The 18,039-nt window shown below is 30.9% G+C and overlaps 1 protein-coding gene across 3 annotated transcripts in view; it reads right to left on the reverse strand.

Annotated features, from left to right (window-relative positions):
* LOC100204691 (neurocalcin homolog) overlaps nucleotides 1-18,039 on the reverse strand; it is a 44,615-nt gene that overhangs the window by 19,467 nt on the left and 7,109 nt on the right. For 2 of the 3 annotated variants that reach the window (XM_065787568.1, XM_065787566.1), the window contains exons 2-3: nucleotides 9,412-9,579; nucleotides 9,094-9,316 (exon numbers count right to left, since the gene is read on the reverse strand). In XM_065787568.1, coding sequence (XP_065643640.1) covers nucleotides 9,094-9,316; nucleotides 9,412-9,574 — 386 coding nt within the window. In that variant the 5' untranslated portion in view covers nucleotides 9,575-9,579. Of the gene's footprint in view, nucleotides 1-9,093; nucleotides 9,317-9,411; nucleotides 9,580-14,890; nucleotides 15,005-18,039 lie in introns of those variants that run through there. The other variant, XM_065787567.1, reaches the window with a different exon arrangement.

An 18,039-nucleotide genomic window follows, 5' to 3' on the forward strand; every position in this document is an offset into this window, starting at 1 on the left:
TAAAACACAAAAAACCATCATCATCACCAAGTTCTCTAAACCTATCATTCACTAATATTCGTGGTCTTCGAAGTAACTTTTCTTCTGTTGAGTCTTATCTCTTGCAAAGTTCACCAGACCTACTTGCTCTTTGTGAGACTAATTTGAGTTCGGCTGTCTCATCTTGTGATCTTAATGTTGATGGTTATCTTCCTCTAATTCGTAAAGACTCCAATAGTCACATGCTTGGCCTCGGCATTTACATTCGTAAGAATTCACCCATTTGTCGTGAAACTAGGTTTGAATCCACAGACAATTCTTTTATGTGCTTTCATTTAGCACCACTTCACTTTTCTCTTTGTTCTATATCGCTCTCCTTCATCTCAAGACTGCACTCTTTTTGATGTTATTTCTAATCATATTGACCAAGCCCTCTCTCTTTATCCATCAGCTAACATAGTTGTTGTTGGTGACTTTAATGCTCACCACTCTGAATGGCTTGGCTCTAGTGTCAGCGATTCTGCAGGCATTAAAGCCCACAACTTTTGCCTTTTTCAATCTCTAACTCAAATAGTCAACTTTCCAACTCGCTTTCCAGACAACTCGAATCATTTACCTTCTCTACTCGACTTATGTCTTGTTTCTGATCCTAGTCAGTGCTCAGTTTATCCACATTCACCCTAAGGTTCTTCTGATCACAGTTTGATCTCTCTAAAACTAATATCTCGTTCTTCTTCATCACCTGAATCCCCCTATTATCGTACCTCTTACAACTACAGTAAAGCTGACTGGGATTCTTTCCGTGATTTTCTTCGTGATGGCCCTTGGGTAGAAATCTTTCGTTTTCCTGCCAACAAACGTGCTTCTTACATAACTTCGTGGATTCAGGCTGGCATGGAATCTTTTATTCCCTCTCGTCGATTTCAGGTCAAGCCTCACTCTCCTCCATGGTTTTCTTCACACTGTGCTGCTGCGATTGTCAATCGAAACCGTTACTTCCATATTTATCAGCAAAACAATTCTCCAGAAAACAGACGTCTGTTTATTACTGCTAGAAACAATTGTAAAAAGGTTTTGTCTAACGACAAAGCCCGCTATCCTCAGGTCATGAAATCTCGCATCTCATCTCAAAAATTAGGCTCTCGTGACTTCTGGAGAATCTTTAATAATATCAATAATAAGGGCAAATCTATAATTCCACCTCTCTTGTATGGTTCAGACTTTGTCACCTCACCTAAAGACAAAGCTGAATTGTTTGCTAAAAACTTTTCATCAATATCATCTCTTGATTCCACTAGTTGCGTTCTACCTGATATTGCCAACAAACAGGTTGATCCATTGCTTGACATTCATATCACTCCAGCTTCTGTATCTAAAGTGATTTCCTGTCTAGACTCTTCTACAGCTTGTGGCCCAGACAACATACCTGTTATTGTCTTGCAGAAGTGTTCTCCGGAGCTGTCGTCTATACTCTCAAAACTATTCAACAAGTGCTTATCAGAGTCTTGCTTTCCAGCCTGCTGGAAAGCGGCATCTGTTATCCCTATCTTCAAAAATTCTGGAGAGCGATCCGATTCGTCTAACTACCGTCCCATAAGTCTTCTTCCTATCATAAGCAAGGTTTTTGAATCTTTAATTAACAAACACTTAATTTCTCATCTTGAATCTAATAACTTACTTTCTGACCATCAATATGGATTTCGATCTTCTCGTTCTACAGCTGATTTGCTAACAGTAATAACTGACAGGTTTTATTGTGCATTAGATAAAGGTGGAGAGGTTAAGGCCATCGCTCTTGACATTTCAAAAGCTTTTGATAAAGTTTGGCATGCTGGTCTTCTCCATAAGCTTTCTTCTTATGGTGTATCCGGCAACATCTTTAAGATCATTGAATCCTTCCTTTCCAATCGTAGCATAAAAGTTGTCCTCGATGGACAACACTCTTCTTCTTATTCTGTAACTTCAGGGGTTCCTCAAGGTTCTATCCTTGGCCCTATACTCTTTTTAATTTACATTAATGATCTTCCAGATATTCTCACATCTAAGGTGGCATTGTTTGCTGATGATACTACCATTTATTCTTGTCGTGATAAGAAACCATCACCCTCTGATTGCTTGGAGGGTGCATTTGAGCTTGAAAAGGATCTCACTTCTGCTACAGCATGGGGCTCACAGTGGCTGGTGAACTTTAATTCAGATAAAACTCAATTTTTTTCAGCCAATCGTTATCGCAATAATTTAGATCTTCCTATATTTATGAACGGTGATGTACTCGATGAGTCACCTACTCTTCATCTTTTAGGACTAACTCTTACTTCCAATCTTTCTTGGATACCATATATCAAATCAGGTGCAAAATTAGCATCTGCTAAGGTTGCATCTCTTTATCGAGCTCGTTACTTTCTTACTTCGGATTCTATTCTCTATCTCTATAAATCTCAAATCCGGCCTTGTATGGAATACTGTTGCCATATCTGGGGCGGATCTTCTAATGATGCCCTTTCTCTTTTAGACAAGGTGCAAAAACGCATTGCAAACATTGTTGGACCTGCACTTGCAGCCAATCTCCAACCATTATCACATCGTCGTAATGTTGCTTCTCTTTCTCTTTTCTACAAATACTATAACGGGCACTGCTCTAAAGAGCTAGCGTCTCTTGTGCCATCTACTATAATTCATTCTCGTGTTACTTGTCATTCAATTAAGTGTCATCCTTTTTCTGTGACTGTTCCTAAGTGCTCCAAAAACGCTTATTCGTCTAGTTTTTTTCCTCGAACATCAGCTTTTTGGAATTCGCTTCCTTCATCTTGCTTTCCTGATTCATATAATTTGCAATCTTTTAAGTCGTCCGTCAATCGTTATCTTGCTCTACAATCTTCATCTTTTCTCTTTCAATAACTTCCAACTTTAATTAGTGGCTGCTTGCAGCCTTGTTGGAAGCAAAGATGTTTAAAAAAAAAAAATACAGGGTTCTATGCTGAAAGTCCAGAACGGAGAGCAAGAAAAATGGCCTTGTTCATTAGATGGCATACTGTTTGCATTTTGAATAACTGGCCATAAGTCAACAGGTGTCACTCCCATTCAAGTTATGTATGCAAGGGAACCAGTCTTACCCATACATTGCACTAAAATGATCAAAACCTAATTCATGATGTACCTGTTGATTCAGAAAGAAAAGAAGGTTTTTTTTTTAATAATGAATGAAATTAGTTTATTAATTTTTACTAACTCATTTAGTTTTATTTTAAGGTATTTGGAACAGGTTGACTTGCAGAAAAATTAAAATGAATTAAAAACATTCAATGTGTAATTTATGATGAAATAGCAAAAAATATAAAGAAATCTCAATTTCGACAAAAGAAGGACTATGGAAAACGTCATAAAAACCAAATCCAATTCAATATAGGCGATGAAGTTTTTGTTTATAATCTTAGAAGAGCTGATAGAAAGGGTAATAAAGGAAAATCTGTTTGGGATGGCCCATACGAAGTTTTAGAAATATTTATTGATAAAGTACTTTATCAGTTAAAACAAAAGAATGGTGAAACACTTTGTACCATGCATCATGGTTCAAACATGAAACTTTTCAAGAAAAGATCTGAAATTGAAATAACATGTGATGAGGTGTCTGATATCTCTGAACCTTTAAAAATTGTCCAAGTTCTTGGTATCAAAAAAAACTCTTTTATACTCACTAATAGTAAATGGAGAACAAGGAAATGCTATTTGTTGAAGATTCCTTAAACTAATAAAATATCTTTTAAGAAAGGCTTTACAGTACAAAAAAAAAAGTTGCAATTGGGTAAACCGATCAAAGTTGATAAGACTAAAGGTGATGGAAATTGTCAATTTTGAGCCTTAAGTCAGAAAGTTTGTCTAAGTCAAGAGCTTTACAAAATAATTCATCAACTAGCATTGATACTCTTTTGAAAGTGGAATATAGAAATACTTTTGATATCAAAATCATTTTTAAAATACATTCAAATTAGACAATGATGAAATATGGGGCACTGATTTTGAAATATATGCATTAGCAACTGCCTTGGATACACCGATTGCTATTTACTATAAACCTCCTGAAGCTTTTGTTTTTTCGTGGTATTTTTACAAACCTCTTCTTCAAGATGCAAATGGTTTTAAACTGGTAGAAATAAAAAAAAAAGGTTAAATAGTTTATCTTCAAAATTCTGGTTACAATAGATAATTAAATACAATACATTTAAATTATAACATTACGATAGAGTTGTAGTTGTTGGTTGATTTTTGTTCACATTAAGTTGTGTTTTTGTTGACTATTTCTATTGTATATATTTCTATTTTTATTGACTTTGTTTTAAGATTATTTTGACTATTCATGTAAATCCAGAATATTATGCAATTTATCTTTCTAAAACTAATCATGGACTGGTTTTTAATTCTCTTGGTTTGTTATCTCCCTTTTTAAGTTTTGATAATGTTTTAGCAAGCAAGAAATTGAAATTAGCAAGGTTAATTTAAAATACTATGGAAATTATCTTTTTTCTGTAAAGACTTTCAGTGAAAACTTCTTAATTTTTTATTTATTTTTAATAGTTTAGATTTGTTTTTTCAACAATAAAATTATTTGATTTAGGAAAACATTAGCAATTTTTTGTCATGCAGCTGGTTGACTTCATTTCCCTCATTTTATTTGACCTTATTTCCCTCGTTTTGGTTGACCTCATTTCCCTCATTTTGGTTGACCTCATTTCCCTCTTCTTTTTTTTTAAACACCTGTTTTGATTTAAAATGGCAACACAAATTACCAATTAGTTAATTATTAAAATTGAAGTTTTAGAAGACAACCAACCTCAACTCAGATTTGTAATCTTCTAATCTGCTTTTACCATTGACAGGTGGTGTGGTTAAGGAACTACGAAATTTTAGAGGCCAATAGCGTTTCTAGGAACGTAGAAATTTTATCAAATGAAAAAATAAAATACAGATAAATTTTGTGCGTCAATTAAAGTAATGTTTTATATAACAAATTTTACACTCATGGATTCATGAAAATAGTTACACTGCAAGCAATTATTAAAGCAAAAAAAAATTTAAGAAGCGAGGGGCTAACAAAACTTACAACTTCAGGGGTCAAGAAGAGTGAAAAGCGGTCTTTTCATAAATATATTTTATTTGTAAAGGTTTATACCAACATTGCGGTTATAAACAGCAAAAAGACATTCGAATTGATTTACCTACTCAGGTCAGGTCACCCTCTTCTACTGGAAACATGTAATCTGATACAACTTGCTTTATGAGGCAAGTGAGACTCCTTAACCGTAGTGAAGTCAACTTAAGAAAAGGAAAACTCTGAAATAAAACCCCTAAATTACATGTCTGCAAGGGTAGTAGGACCAGGTAAACCCTGAAAGGTAATCTTCTTTGTCGAATCCATGAAGGACATCCTTTTATAAAAATTCTATTAGAGTGTAATTATCATATAATCTCATAAAAGTTATGAAAAATTAATAAGTTTAAACAATAAGTATTTTCTTTTTTTTTTTTGCCGTTAGTACATGATACCTGAGTTAAGTGTTTGATACCTGGCTGGTAGGAATTACTGTATAGTGATTTGTACCTAGGCAGCGAGCACTGTACAGTGTTTGTTACCTTCCGGTACTCTTACTTTATAGTGTACACTACCATTAAGTCAATCCTGCCTACTACACCGGCCAGGATTTTCTATTATTGTAATTTCTTTTTTGTAATTTTTAACAAACGGTAAATAAAAAAGGTAAAAACAAAAAAAAAAAACAAAAAAAAAAAATTTTAGCAGATATATTTCCTGATGTGACTCCTTTTTTATTAATATCTTTTAATAGCCATTTGCGTATATTTTTACTACCCTAGCAATTTTACTTTTTTTTTCTGCCTGTTTTATTTAGAAAAAAATTGCTTACACAGCATATTCTTCTTATCAATATTTTTAATAATAAAAAAGTTGTTATTAAGTTTTATTTACTGTAATCCAAGCACGATTGGAAAGTTTATTTGTTTAACATTTTTAATATTTTGAGCCTGGCCATGCTTATGCAAAATAAGCAGTGACGGATCCAGGAAAATTTGATGGTGGTGGTGATAATGTGGGGGCATACCCCCATACCCCGGGATCCGTCACTAAAAGTAAGAAGTTTTTGTAAAAAAAGTTTCTATATTTTCTTTGTTTAAATAATTTACTAAATATTGGTCAATAGCTTCAAATACATTTCATGTTGATATCACAGGGCTGACAAGCCGGGTTTAGGAGTGGAAGAGCACAATCACCGATATTTAAAAAAAGTCCTCTATAAAAAAAAGATTAGCTCTTTTTTTTTTAGAGGACTTTTTTTTTAGCCATATAATAATAATCTAAACATATTATAAAAGAACATGTAGGAAAAAAAATTATTTTTCCAAGATGTTTTTGCATTAGATTAAATACAAACAACGATGAAGCTGTCATAAATGAAAATCTTGAAAACCGTTTTTATCCACACTCAGAAGAAGTTTTCGTATTTTTTTTTTTTCTAAACCAATTATCTAATTGTATTCAAATGCAATACTTTTTTAATCTTTACTCCATACTTTTTTTGTGTAAGTTGTCACTTGGGAATCACTATATGTCAAACTGTGAGTCTACCAAATAATGATTCGCTATTAGTAAACTATATCATTTTAGTAAGCTTGTACAACTTGAAAATTTTCCAAAATTGAAAAAAAGTTGGTAAACATAATTAGTTTAACAATAAAAAATAATTTTTAATTAATTAATTACTAAAAAGCAAATATTTTTTGTTGTTGTTAAGGTTTGTAGATAACAATTTAAAAATAAGAAAATGACTTTTATTTGTTGAAGTAAAAGGATTTTTGGTAAGGATTTGTGTAATATTGTTTTAAAGTGCCAAAATAACTTAAATTTAGGTTTTCAAGTTAGGGGCAAGGGTACGATGAAGCTAATCTTGTCTAACACTAATGAGTTTTCTGCTCATATTCTGAATATAAGCTCGAAGGCACTGTACACACAGTGTCATAGCTATCAGTAAAGTTGCTCACTTTTGAGCCATGTAACACCTAGTATATTAGTTCTGTTACTGTTTAAAAGTTACATAACATTCAGTTATTCTTGATGTCATTTGGGAACCATGGTAACAATATTTTAGTCTTTTAGTCATAGACAAGTTTTGATAAAATTTGGGAACTTTCTTGTATTTTTAATTTATCAGAAAACAGGGAAAAATTTTGAAAACTTAATACATAATATAATATTTTAAAAGAGCTGTTACCATCTCTCTCCTATAGATTATACAAATGCATCTTTATTTAAATGATTTAAATCAAAGACTGTGACTGCAAATAAAGGGGAAGCAATTATACTATTTTATATATATCTTAATTATATCTTTAAAAACTTTTATGATAAAAAACAAAAATTGTTTTATATCATAAGTGTTTCTCTCATATTCATAGTTGACTTAATGGTTTAGCTTTGATCAGAGACAATTTTAAGAATAAAATGAGGGAGCAATTGAAAACCGTCTTCTTTAAGGGGGGAGCGGGGTATGACATTCACCTCCCCCCTTTCCACACACACACAAACATACACCCTCATAGAATAGTCTATTGCTTGGATGCATTTTCATTAAAAAAAAAAGGTCCTAATACAATCTAATTAACAAACTTTCCATAAAGAAATTTCTAAGATTCTAAAAAGTTTTTAAAGAAGTAAAAATTATGAACACTTTATTCAAACAAATATACACCCCCCGCTTATCTTTTTAAAGAAGTCTCTGATAAGCGGAGGTGTAAAATAAGAACAAGTATTTCCTAAATGGAAAACGGGGAAAGCGAGTTACCGTGAAGAAAACGACTACTCAAGAGATGTGTATACTTTTACTTTCAGGTCTTTATTAGTCGCCTCAAATCTCTAATTACACTTTTTTCTTTTTTACCAAAACATTCATATTTCACACCCCAACATTCATATTCTACACGCCAACATTCGTGTTATACACCCCAACTCATTAGAGGCAAAAGGATGAAGTAAGATTATTGTCTTCAATTAATTTCATTACTTATTTATGGTTAAGGATAAAAAAAATAATGTCTTCACTTATTTATGGTTCAGGATAGCAAGAGGTCATAACCTTTGGATGAAAAAACACTCAATCCTGTTTTGTAAAACAGTTGAAGCTTAGAAAGAAATTATGATGTAAAAAAGTCTTTAGTTTACCACTGTTTGAAATGCTCAATAAATTTCTTTTAAAAGTCTTGGTTAAAAACTAATAGTTAGATGTCGTTACACCGTGCGAGTTACACCGGGTGAGTTACACCGGGCGAGTCAAGGCTCCACCAATATTTTTCAAACTAATAACTGTTTAACATACTCTAATTAAAGTATTGTGTAGCAGTTCAAGGTAAATTACCCCACTCCCTTATAGAGGAAAGAAAAAATATGGTGCCACAATACTATTAGTGAGTTGAATTTCTCTATCTTTGCCAATGTCGCTTATTGGACTAAAGATATCATACTCAAAACCTTTGGTTCTGAGCCAGAACTCTAACCACTGCACGGCAATTTTTTTGCTTTTTACGTCGGTATTGTTATTGTTATCTTGATTGTATCATTTGTTTATATATTATTTGTTATCAATTGTTTATAATGGTTTTGAAATAAACTTTGATAAAAAAATAAACTAATATATTGTAATAAAAAATTATTTGTAATTATACAAAATTACATGTAATTATAAAAAACAGCTTGTTGCCAGAGGCGATTCTACAAATAAAAATATGGGTGCGGGGTGTATCTATAAAAAGTAACTCGTAAAAAAACCAACTATAACTTGAAATTCACCTTCTTTGGGGGGAGGGACCCACTCCCTCCCCCTACAAGCAGGGAGGGACCCACTCCCTCCCTGCTTGTAGCTATACATAATCACTTATAATTATACAAAATTATTTATAATTATAGAAATTTACTTGTAGTATAAACATAAATACTTAAGAACGATCATGTAATAAAAAAAAATTATAAAAAAGATAAGACATGCTTATAACTATATTAAACAGAAAAACATCTAAATCAAATTTTAAATTCAAACATAAAATACAACATACTTTGAAAAACTTCCTCTCAAAGACCATCTTCGAAGCTCATCAATTTTTACACTGCTTTTTCTCTCAGTAGATTTTATCTGGGAGTCTTTTTCGGTCAAACTTTTGCTATGTGAATATAAGTCAGTAGACGTTTTAAAATGGGAATCTTGATCATAATAAAATGTAGGATCTTCATTTTTTGATATTCGGTCGCGCTCTTTTACCAAGTTTGATCCCATGCGTCCTACTCAAAAATAAATTAAAAATAAAAACATAACGCCATACAAACTAATATTAATCTTTAATTGCCGTCGCTGTTGTGACAAAGTTATTTTTTACCTCTTTCTATAGATCTTTTTAACTGGTGATCTCTTACGGTAGGTTTTTTAACTTGGGAATGTGTTTCTGCAGACTTTTTAATATAAGAATCTCCTTCATGACACGAAGCCTTTTTTTCAATTTTTGTTTTTTGATCAAAATCTTTTGCCAAGTTTGTTCCCATACCTCCTATGCAAAAGCAAATTGTGAGATATGGTATTTTTTTTCAACAGTATTAGTTACAAATGTTAATAAATAATACAAATAATAAATTTGCAAGTTTAACCTATAGAAAATTATAAAAAATTTCATCTATCAAGACATAATTACATTACGCCTTTAAAAAGGCTTTACTTAAAAATAATTTTTGAATTACGTAAGTAAATTTTTTAGTTACGCAAGGTGTGCAAAAGCATTAGCTTGCATTACTTTATAAGAAGGGTCTAACGTTTTTTTAGTTTTTTTCATTACTTGTTTAAAACTCGTTATTTGAAATAACGAATAATAAAGTTTTAATTGCGGCCTGTAAAATTAAAAAAAAAAACAACTTTGTATGACACTTTTAAACAACCTATCAAAAGTAAATTATAATGATACGATAAATTGTATTATTATAATTATATGTAAAGTTCCGAGAGGTATATATATATTGTTAAAACAAAAAGGTACACAACAAATATTAAAAAAAAACTAACAGTTATTTTAATAAATTTAAACTGGTTTAAAAAGTTGCCAAATAGCAACTTTTATATATCGAGTTTTATATCAACGAGTTTTTGCCACAAATCATTTTTCTTTTATCGACAGATCATTTATTGCCAGACAGATTTTTATTAGTTAGCTATTTTGTTTTAAAACAATGTAAACTCGAAAACTATTTTAACAAACGAATATCCAAAAAGAACCGCAAAATTGCATAACCAAATAAATAGTAAAAAAGTATTTTAAAAAAAAAAGATGAAACGAAGTGCAAATTTAATATATATTAAGTGCAATAGATATAAATTCAAAAAAAAAATTTAAACTTTTTTTACAATTTATTTTAAATTAAGCTTCAACTAAGTAAAAATTTGTTACAAGGAAAAAAAACATAACCAAACGGTCGGCATTTTCATAAACAAATTCGAAAATAAAACGATGAACTTTTAGCCAACTAATAGAAATTAAAAGACAAAAAAAGTCAATCAATCAATCAAAATAAAGATTTTAATAATAGGTTGTTAATAATAGCTTAATTAGCGGTAGAAATAAAACGTTAGGATCGGGTTTATTAAATAAATGTTATATCAAATTTGATTATTATAAATAAAGTCGCCATTCATATTATAAAATGCAGTTTTTTGTGCTTCAGAATATTTCTTAACAGTCTTTACAATAAAATTCCTTCGCTTTAAATGGCAGCAAAAAGAATTTGAAATATTACAAATAAATCAATAAATTGTATGAAATATAGACAGAAAAAACCGTACTAAAAGAATTCCCACTTGGAGAATTAAATACAATACATTTGTTTCATTTATTAAATCATATATCTCTATGAGATTGGAGATGAGGGGCATTCTTTAAAAAGGGTTGAGAATCTCTCTCCCTCTCACTTCCTCCTTAAAAGTTTTAAAAGTTTATTAATGCACTTCGTTTTCAATAAGGTTTATTTTTCTTGTTTTTCCGTTCATGAGGTTTTATTTTAAAAGTTTTAAAAGTTTATTAATGCACTTCGTTTTCAATAAGGTTTATTTTTCTTGTTTTTCCGTTCATGAGGTTTTATTTTATCCGTTCACAAAGTTTTTTTCGGTTTTATTTTTTCCGTTCATAAAGTTTTCTTAAAAGTTATGATTTTGGTTTCTTATATCCCTTCATATGATAGAAAATAAAAAATATATACAGTGAAACTTTATCATTTGCTATTGGGCAGCTGTTCTATTATTGGCCAGCTGCCAAATAGCAATTGATAAAAGAACAATGGTATCGGTTACCCTGGTAACACTTTTATATCAAGTATTACTTGATACACAGGGTTTTCAAAGAGCTCAATTGTCATAACAAGTTTTTAATTTAATTGTTTTTTAAGTTTTCTTATATTTTTTTTACTGATTAAGACAAGTCTAGAAACCTCAACGCTTCCCAAACAAGGGGAAGGGGAGGTAGCATTTTTAAGGAGTTCTTTTGAATCTTCTATATATATAAAGGGCAATGTGTGTGTGTGTGTTTGTTCTCTATAGAAATCCAAACCGCCGGACCGATCTCGATGAAATTTGGCATGGGGGTAGTCCTCGAGGGGGAGAAGGTTCTTAGCTGGGTTTTGACCCTGTACCCCGACCCCCGGGGTCAAGGGGGCAAAAAAATGAGCCCCCCTGACCCCGGGGTCAGGAGCGCCGATTTTTGGGGCCGATTTTTGTGTACAGATATCAGGTAAGCCAGTTTAAATATTGGCCCGGGCAACGCCGGGTAACTCCAGCTATATATATAAAGGGCAATGTGTGTTTGTGTGTGTGTTTGTTTGTTCTCTATAGAAATCCTAACCGCCGGACCGATCTCGATGAAATTTGGCATGGGGGTAGTCCTCGAGGAGGAGAAGGTTCTTAGCTGGGTTTTGACCCCGTACCCCGACCCCCGGGGTCAGGGGGCCCATTTTTTGGGCCCATTTTTTGGGCTCATTTTTGTGTACAGATATCAGGTAAGCCAGTTTAAATATTGGCCCGGGCAACGCCGGGTAACTCATGCTAGTTAGTTATACAATTAACTTATTTAGGAAAAAACATTAATTTGTTGGTCGCATTAGTTACCCACTCATTTATTTATACGGCTTTAATTTCTTTATGAAAAAAAATTTACTAGTCACCCCATATTTGAACTTTATTTGTAAATAAAATTTTTTAAGTAATTTAAAAATAAAAAAATTAAAAACATAAGCATGAATAAACGGAAATGCGGAAGAGTTCTCCGAAAAGTTTCTCTAAATAATTTATTCAACTAAATAATTTATTCGACAAATTAATTTGTTAAACATAATAATTTGTTCAAGATTTATCAAAAATGTAATTGGTAACTAAACCGATTTTTAGGTTTAACAATTAATGAGCACACAAACCCTCAAACCATAAAATTTTTTAAAATAAATTTTGTTAGGAATTCTATTTATTCTTATTGATATTTTTTATTAATATTTTTTGTTTCCCGAAGCAGAGTGATTGCTACTGTTGTTCCCATTTATGGACCCGGTCTTGGTTTATTCCCAGTATAAAAAAGTGATAAGTGATAATAACATTAAAACTATACTCAATTTAGTAGTAATAAATTATTTTATTGTAGTTTAGTCCAGTCTTTTTTGTGTTCAGTCTGCCGGTATTTGGTCTAAAGGGAAAATTATTAGGGAAAAAGATGGATTTTTTTCACAGTTTTAAAAATTTCTTGCTGGTGTTTCACGAAACGTTTTCCTGTTCCTATATACTGCTTTTCAGCTGGAAGACCCTTCAACTTCTTTTAATGTAATTGTCTCTATACAAGCCTGCAAAATGTCTTTTTTATTTTAACTGCTGCAGTTTTATAAGAATCTAACTCACTCCGTTGAATTTTGATGTATTCAATTAGTGACAGGATGCTCTCTAACAAGAAGCAAACCTTCAGAAATTCTCAAGATTTTTAAACTTCTTTATTGTTTTTCAAGTTTTTTCGCTCCAAGTGTTTTTTGTTCAATTAGTGTCATCCTTCAATCAGGGTCGGCGCGATTAGGTATCATGTGGAGGAGGGGTAGGAGGGTTGCCATTAAAACTTTTGCTGACAAAAAAAAAAGGTGCTCGCTTTTAGAAATTTGCTGACTGACTGGTCTAAAAGAGTTAAATTTGCCAACCTTTGCGACGGCCTTATTCTTCATGATATTTAACTTTCTTATGTCTTAACAGCGCCATAACGGACGGACCATTGGATTTTGCAAAGTTTTAAAAACATGCTATGTTTTTTTGAATATATCAACAAAATTCATTGATAATTCAACAATAAAAAACAGTTGCTGAGCAATTCCACAAACTTTATATTCACACAGCAGCGGTTGTTATACTGCTTAATAAGTTTTTTCAAAAGTATTTCCTGTGTCTACTTCTCTTATTAATGCTTAAGAATCTTTATATATGTCAGAACTACTCAAATCTGGCATATATGAATTTTATACAGCCGCGGCGAAGTGATTAGATTTAGCTCAGTACCACGATGTCCGTGGTTCGACGCCGGCTCTAGCTTGATAAAAGCGACATTGGTAAGAAAGAAGGCGTGAACTTCGTAGTTAAATGCCCTTCCACAGTGAACTTATGTCATGAAACCATAAGAAGTTATGGGAGCAACTTAATAACCAAGAAAAAAAAAATCGTAGTCAGACAGGGAACAGCATTTCATAATATCCGCACCATTTTTTTGTCAAAAAAAAAAAAACGTTAATTAACTTCACACGAACATTTTCTTGTGTAATACAAAACTGGAATTATTTATAGAAACTGTTCAAAGTGCATTAAATATTTATAATCTAAATTTATTTTTAACACTTACATTTATTTAATATTTAAATTTCTAGAAATGTTAGTTAATTCACAAAAGTGCAATTAGGAATTAAGTTTTACAAATACACTAAAGTATTTGGCATCTCTTTAATTATTCTTTGCCTGAGTTTCCATATTGCTCAATATGCTTTGCCAAAAACCTATTAAAAAGATTTTAGTGTTCTAAGCTTTTTTTCTTTGTAAATGAAACCCATTTTTCATCATTTGCCAAACTAGACTAGACTTAGTTTCTAAGAACAAAATAATTGTTTTTACTTGTTTAAGCTAATATTTTCTGTGTGGCGTTCATTGAATTATTGAATATTTTAAAAATAAAAGTTTCAATGTTCTAAAAACCATTATAAAAGTTGCTTGTCTATCCCATTGGGCACAAGACGTAAAAAAAGACGTCTTTTAAACGTCTTTTAAACGTTTTGGATGTCTTTTGAACGTCCAAAACATTTTTCTTAGGTCCTGTGTCCACTGGGATGTTGCTCTAAAAAACATTTTTGCCTACGAAGTAGCTACTAATGCGCTAAGTTGGAAATGACTGAATGGAAGTCTTATTGGGCAACAGTCCAGATTTTAACGCTGCTTTTGACACTCAAACCTTCTGAGTTATCTAGCCGCATCATACCAAGAACACTAATGCATTGGCAAATGCCGACGCACATGCCTTTTGATTAAATTTGAGCTCTAAAAATACTCGCAAAACTTATTGTATTTTTAGGTATATCTAATGTCTTTATTGAATTATATTCTAAACTACATTAGAAATAATTAAAAATACTAAATAAATATATTTTAGGAGTTTGCATTTAAACTATTTATGGCATTATTTTATGCTTGTATACAAAATAGAAACAAAAAATCAACAAAAGTGATGTTCTCAAAATCTTTGCCAATGGATAGGCAAATATTCAGAATTGATTAAAACATTTCTTACTCTGAAAGAGTAAGTATGATAAACCTACTTCAATTTGGTTCCACGAAGAAGAAAAAAAACTCATTCCATGACTTCTTTGCTCGAATTTCTTCGAATAAAGGAATAAAACTTAATCAGCCTTTTAAATTAAGAAAATTTATTTCAATTTGACTTCAGAAGACAAATTAAATAAATTATTTATTTACTTTGCATTGATTTATAAAACACTTCAGCCTAATCGCATATCGCATCGTAAAAATGTAATTAAGTGGATTTAAAGTCAAAAGAGTTATAAATGGTAAAGAACAAAGATGTATAAAAATAAATGCATTGTTTTTTTTATTTTTATTTTTTATCATTAGTGTTTTGCAAATTTAAAGTTTTTTAATGCGGTTCACAGTGCGTTTATGCTAACGTATTTTGGCGCTTTAAATGACGATAGTGCGTTAATATTGTATTCCTTGAGTCATTTTTTCTTTCAATATGCTTAAAAAAAAATTTTACTTAGAAAAATCAAAGACTTTTTTTGTTTATAGTTTAAAAATAAGAAACCAGATGTTTTTGTGAACTAGTTACAAACAAATGACTTTTGATAACTCTATATAAAAGACAAATTTGAATGGCACCTTGAAAATCATTGTAAACATCGACATCGACTCATGTTAGTACGCGATATAATCTGGGGCAAAGCTTTCCTATTAAAAATAACCTGTCAAAAATTATGATCATCAAGCAAGCTAATTAATACATTAAATACAATATATTTTGACAATTATATAGCTAATTAGCTCGCTAATTAATTACATAACTGTTAATTAATATTTGTTTAGTGTTAAATTACTAGTAAACAAGTTTAAGTGCACCATGAGTAAAAGTTTTGGTTTAATTGCATTTTTAAAGTTCTTACCAAATTAAAGGTGGTAGGGCTATATAATCATTAAAAATTTTAAAAAATGTAAAAAAAAAATTTCCTCAGAACGAATATCATTAGCATATCTACTTTTGTTTAGAGTTAATAAATATATATTTGTTGGCCAACGCCCTAGATTTATGATCATTTTTGATCTTATCTTTTCCTTCGTCACAACAACGTAACACTTTAGTACCAAGTCCCTTATGAGTTTTCAGAAAACCACTAACCCACACCCCCATACAGCGTGACGTAATTTATGGACGACCCCTTTATTGACTGTCACGGGTTTGATCATTTGCTATAAATGCTTTCTAACAACACCATATCCACCAAAAAAAAATTATAGGTCAAAATAAGAACAGATACTAAGTTTAATCTTGGCCATTAGAAGATTAAGACCGAGAAACAATCTTAAGAACATTAAAATTAGCAAAAGAATGAAAAATCATGGTAGTTTTTGTAGACCTAATCATTTCTTTTGGAAATGTTATTGTTTTTATACTACTTCAATAAAGGGCTTTTTTTATCTGTTGATATTTACAAAGTTTGTGTTTTGTGGATTTCTTTTTAATTTTTTTTTTGTTGTTGCTATGATTTTATAACGTTTTTAACTTTGTCTTCTTCGACTAACTTTATGATTTATATGATTTTGAATCAGTTGTTTAACTTAAAATTTTTATTATGTTTTCATCTTTGCTAGCAGTTTTTTTTTAAACAATTGGAACTAAACAGGTGTTGTAAGAGGCAATTTTAGGTGGGGGGGGGGGGGAGCGGTGTGTGTGAAGGGGTGTTCCACAGCCCTTCCCCCGCAAAACAAAAGATGATTTTCAAGTTGTTATTGTTATTTTTTTTTAAGAAGCCAGTTGGTACTTTTTATAGATTCATCCCTCCCCCCTCTCTCATTTTATTCGTAGATCCGCCTCTGGGCGTTGTAGCATATGTACATGAAATTATACTTCTTAGCTCTACATTTTCTGGCCTTCAAAAACTTATTGAAGCCTGTAATATATGCATAAAAAACAAATTGCATAAAATTGAATGCTGAAAAAACCAAGTTCTTGCTCACCAGAAAACATCGAATAAAAAAACTGCACAATAACACTCAACCACCAACAAATTAAACTACAAAGAAAACTTAGTCATTTAGGATATTGGATACTAATAGTTCACCTTTTGCTTCATTTAATCATTTAAACATTGATCACAGGACATCAAATTCTAGGATAGTAATCCTAACTTAAAAACTCTTTTGTCCAAAATAAAACATTCGCTGTTTCAACACTAACATATGGTCTTGAGCTTTGTGAATATAAACTCGTATTAATGAAAAAGCTTGATATAATTGAAAGGAACGCACTAAAGTTGCTCCTAAACTTTTCAAAACATGATAAAAAATTATATTCCTCCCTTATTTTCCATTCAGGATATATCAAGAATTATACAGCAGAACAAGCTAAAACTATTTAGTTGTTGAAAAATAAAATTACATTTGATATTGTTGAGTTGCAGTTAAGAAACCAAACAGCTCCTGACCCTTTTTTTTATAGTGTCAAAGCTTTGAGAAATAGTCGATGACTAAATCTAGCCATAATAATGCAAAGCAAAAAAAAAATTATTATTTTTGTCTTTAAAAAAATTAATATTTTGTCTTAAAAAAAATTATTATTTTTGTCTTAAAAAAAATTAATAGTCTTTAAAAAAATAATTTCGTAAAGAATTTTCAGTTTTAAAATGTGTAATTGAGTGCCGAAACTCAAAGGAACAATAAACAGTCTTTCAGGATGTTCTCGAAGATAAAATTCCAAGATGATTACATTAGGTTTATCTTTAATGTAACTTTATTTATGTTACTTAAATTACATGTTTAAAAAATATAATAGTAATAAATAACTTTAAATTTTAATAAATGCAGTTCGAATGTAAAAATGTTTTTCTCAAAACAACTGTTTAATTTTAATTATTCGATATTTATAGCAATTATCTTAAAAGATATTTGCTATAAATATTTAATAATGACTTTATAATTAAATTCCAACTGTAAAATGATTAATATTATGGTGTTACCAATATGCGATGGAAAATTATTTGTTTTGTCTTAAGTTATTGTATCAAAAAAAAGCACATAAACTATGAAATTTTTAGTTATTTTTGGCCATTATGGACTAGTAATAATATTTTTAAAAAAATATTTTACTGAGAAAATGTTGCTTTTATCAATATAATCGTTTCAGCACAAAAACAACTAAAGACCTAATTTTTCTTAAAAAAGGATTTTTTATTCACTG

The sequence above is a fragment of the Hydra vulgaris genome, chromosome 01 (assembly GCF_038396675.1).
Source record: "Hydra vulgaris chromosome 01, alternate assembly HydraT2T_AEP".
NCBI classification, from domain to species: Eukaryota; Metazoa; Cnidaria; class Hydrozoa; order Anthoathecata; family Hydridae; genus Hydra; species Hydra vulgaris.